Genomic DNA, 2,284 nt, shown 5'->3' on the forward strand with positions numbered 1-2,284 from the left:
CAGAAGCAGGACATCATTTGTGTCCCATTGATAATGTTGATCTTAGCTGAATTTGAAATGATGTAACTGTAACACTCAACTTTTATGTGCTTAGCGCCATAACTTGCGCAATGCACATTGGATCAATAGCCATGTAGAGCCATGTATTTCAGCTTAACATTGGTAATGTTGATCTCAGCTTAACATAACAGCTCTCCTAAACGACAGCTAAGTTGTTTCAAGAGATTTTTTTGGTACATCATACTACCTCTGGAACCGAGTAATATTGAATCATCTCAGCCGTTAATTAGCGGGGTAGTTTCGTGTGTTTCCTAAAATTGATATCATCGCTTGTGTGCATCGGCCGCGGCCGACGGCTTGATCAATCGCCTGATCACATACGTACTAGTAGTAGTACATCATGACACGATCAATCCACGTATTGTACATGATGATTTCCTCGGCCAAAAAGACCTCCTGTCCAAATTCAGCGCACGCTAGAAGGGACGCCGAGCCTCCACCATTGTCAGATGTCTCAGATCCAGAGAAGCACCATCACCAAAGAGGCTTTGTAAGTCGATAAACATGCCCACCGCAAAGCAGTGCGACACATGTCATTGTGGCATGTCGACCGGGAAACGCCCCGTGCTACCTTGGACCCAGACCCGTGGCATCCTATCGACGAGGTAGAAATCAACTTGGGGTGAATACAAAACATGAGTGAAAGCCGAGGCCGGTCGTAGTTTGAATGCAACCGCGATTTGCCCCTGTTTTTCTGAAAGAAAGGGAAGTTCTGAAAGAAAGGGAAGTGCAGAGGAAGATTTTTCTTAGCGCGAAAGCTCCACCCGTGAGCCGTGACAAACTGCACGACCTGGTTCTTCTTCAGAGTCGTTTGCTGTGTGTGTGGTTGGTTGGATATTTTTGACTGTTCAGTACTCGCTAATCCTTTGCAGCACCCTTTTACCCACGTAGAACTGTTTGTACATGGTTGGATACGCGCAGCCCACAGGGTGGATGGCGACGGCCGACGGGAGATGATTCCACCCACCACCAACCCATAGTGAACTTCCTTCACATCACAGTTCATCATCCAAAAGAAATTCCCGACCAAACCAATTCCTCATCTCCGTGTACACGTATCTGTTGGCTCGCATTGAGAATAGATGGAACAGTAAAATTGGACTGACTGATTCTTATATGTATATAAGTACATGATGCCATTGCTACTCCTCGCCTCGGTACGTTTCCCCGGCCGTATAAATAAACTGCTTTTACAGATGCAGTGATCCAGTCTCGCTCGTAGGAGAAGAGAAAACAAACAGAGAGACGGAAGCTAAAAGAAAAGTTAAAAGGGACGATCGCCACTACGGTTCAGGACTTCAGGCGATGGCGACGGCTCGGGAGGCCGGCACCGGCGAGGGAGGCAGGCGCGAGTTGAAGTTTCTGTGCCGGAAGGCGGCGTCCTCTGCGTCGGCGTCGCCGTCGTCGCAGCCGCCATCATCGAAGTTGAGCGCGTAGCTGAGCGGGTCGTACCTGAACTCCCCTGCGGCCGCCACGCGCCGCCTCCACCTGGCCCTGCCGCCCCCGGTGTGCGGCCTCTCCCCGCTGCTTCCCGGCGACGACGGGGAGCCGAAGCAGCCGCAGACGGTGGTCCGCAGCTTGTGGCGCAGCGATGGCGGCGAGTAAGGCGACGAAGACTGGACAGCGTCCATGGAGGCTGGCAGCCTTGGTACTGATGTGCTTGAGCTTGTAGGAGATGGAGATGCGGAGAGAACAGGCAGTCTCCTGTGTGAGCGAGGAGTGAGGAGGTGGGGATTGGCAATGGCTGGAATGGATGGAGAAGGAAGGTCGGGGACTAAATAGGGAGAAGAGAAAAGGACGGACAAGGATAGAGGGCGGCGACGGCGTGAAGGGCGAGGTACGCGCACGCCAACGCGGGGAAGCAAAGCAGCCGCTATCGCCGTAGCGCGCGCGAGCTGTTAGACAGACGTGAGGGTGTTTGGGAGATTTCGCGGGTCTGGTGGCTACGGAGCCGTTGGGGCGGGAGGTGGGCGATGGCAACGGTCGGTCCTCTCCTCGTGCAAGCTGTCGCGCGCACACAAGACGCTGACCGGTTGTAACGGTCACAACAGTGGAAGCTCAGAGCATCTAAAGCCGGTAAGGTCAGAGCCGGCCTCCCAAACTCGCCTCAAACGCCCGAGCAGCTGACCGGTGACAACAATCCGATCAAAACGGGCTTCAAACGCTTGGACTGACCGGCACCCCATTCAGCCTAAATATGGGGCAGATATGAGGCGGGGATGTA

The 2,284-nt window shown here is 53.3% G+C and overlaps 1 protein-coding gene across 1 annotated transcript; it reads right to left on the reverse strand.

Annotated features, from left to right (window-relative positions):
- Positions 1-1,145: 1,145 nt before the first annotated feature.
- Positions 1,146-1,964, reverse strand: LOC123155032 (uncharacterized). Its single transcript, XM_044573608.1, has one exon. It carries the CDS (start codon positions 1,689-1,691, stop codon positions 1,359-1,361), a length of 333 nt encoding a protein of 110 aa, XP_044429543.1. The 5' UTR covers positions 1,692-1,964; the 3' UTR covers positions 1,146-1,358.
- Positions 1,965-2,284: the final 320 nt, after the last annotated feature.

The sequence above is a fragment of the Triticum aestivum genome, chromosome 7A (assembly GCF_018294505.1).
Source record: "Triticum aestivum cultivar Chinese Spring chromosome 7A, IWGSC CS RefSeq v2.1, whole genome shotgun sequence".
NCBI classification, from domain to species: Eukaryota; Viridiplantae; Streptophyta; class Magnoliopsida; order Poales; family Poaceae; genus Triticum; species Triticum aestivum.

Coding starts and splice junctions, on each gene's coding strand:
- LOC123155032 (XM_044573608.1), bottom strand. CDS start 1,691: ATGGACGCTGTCCAGTCTTCGTCGCCTTACTCGCCGCCATCGCTGCGC.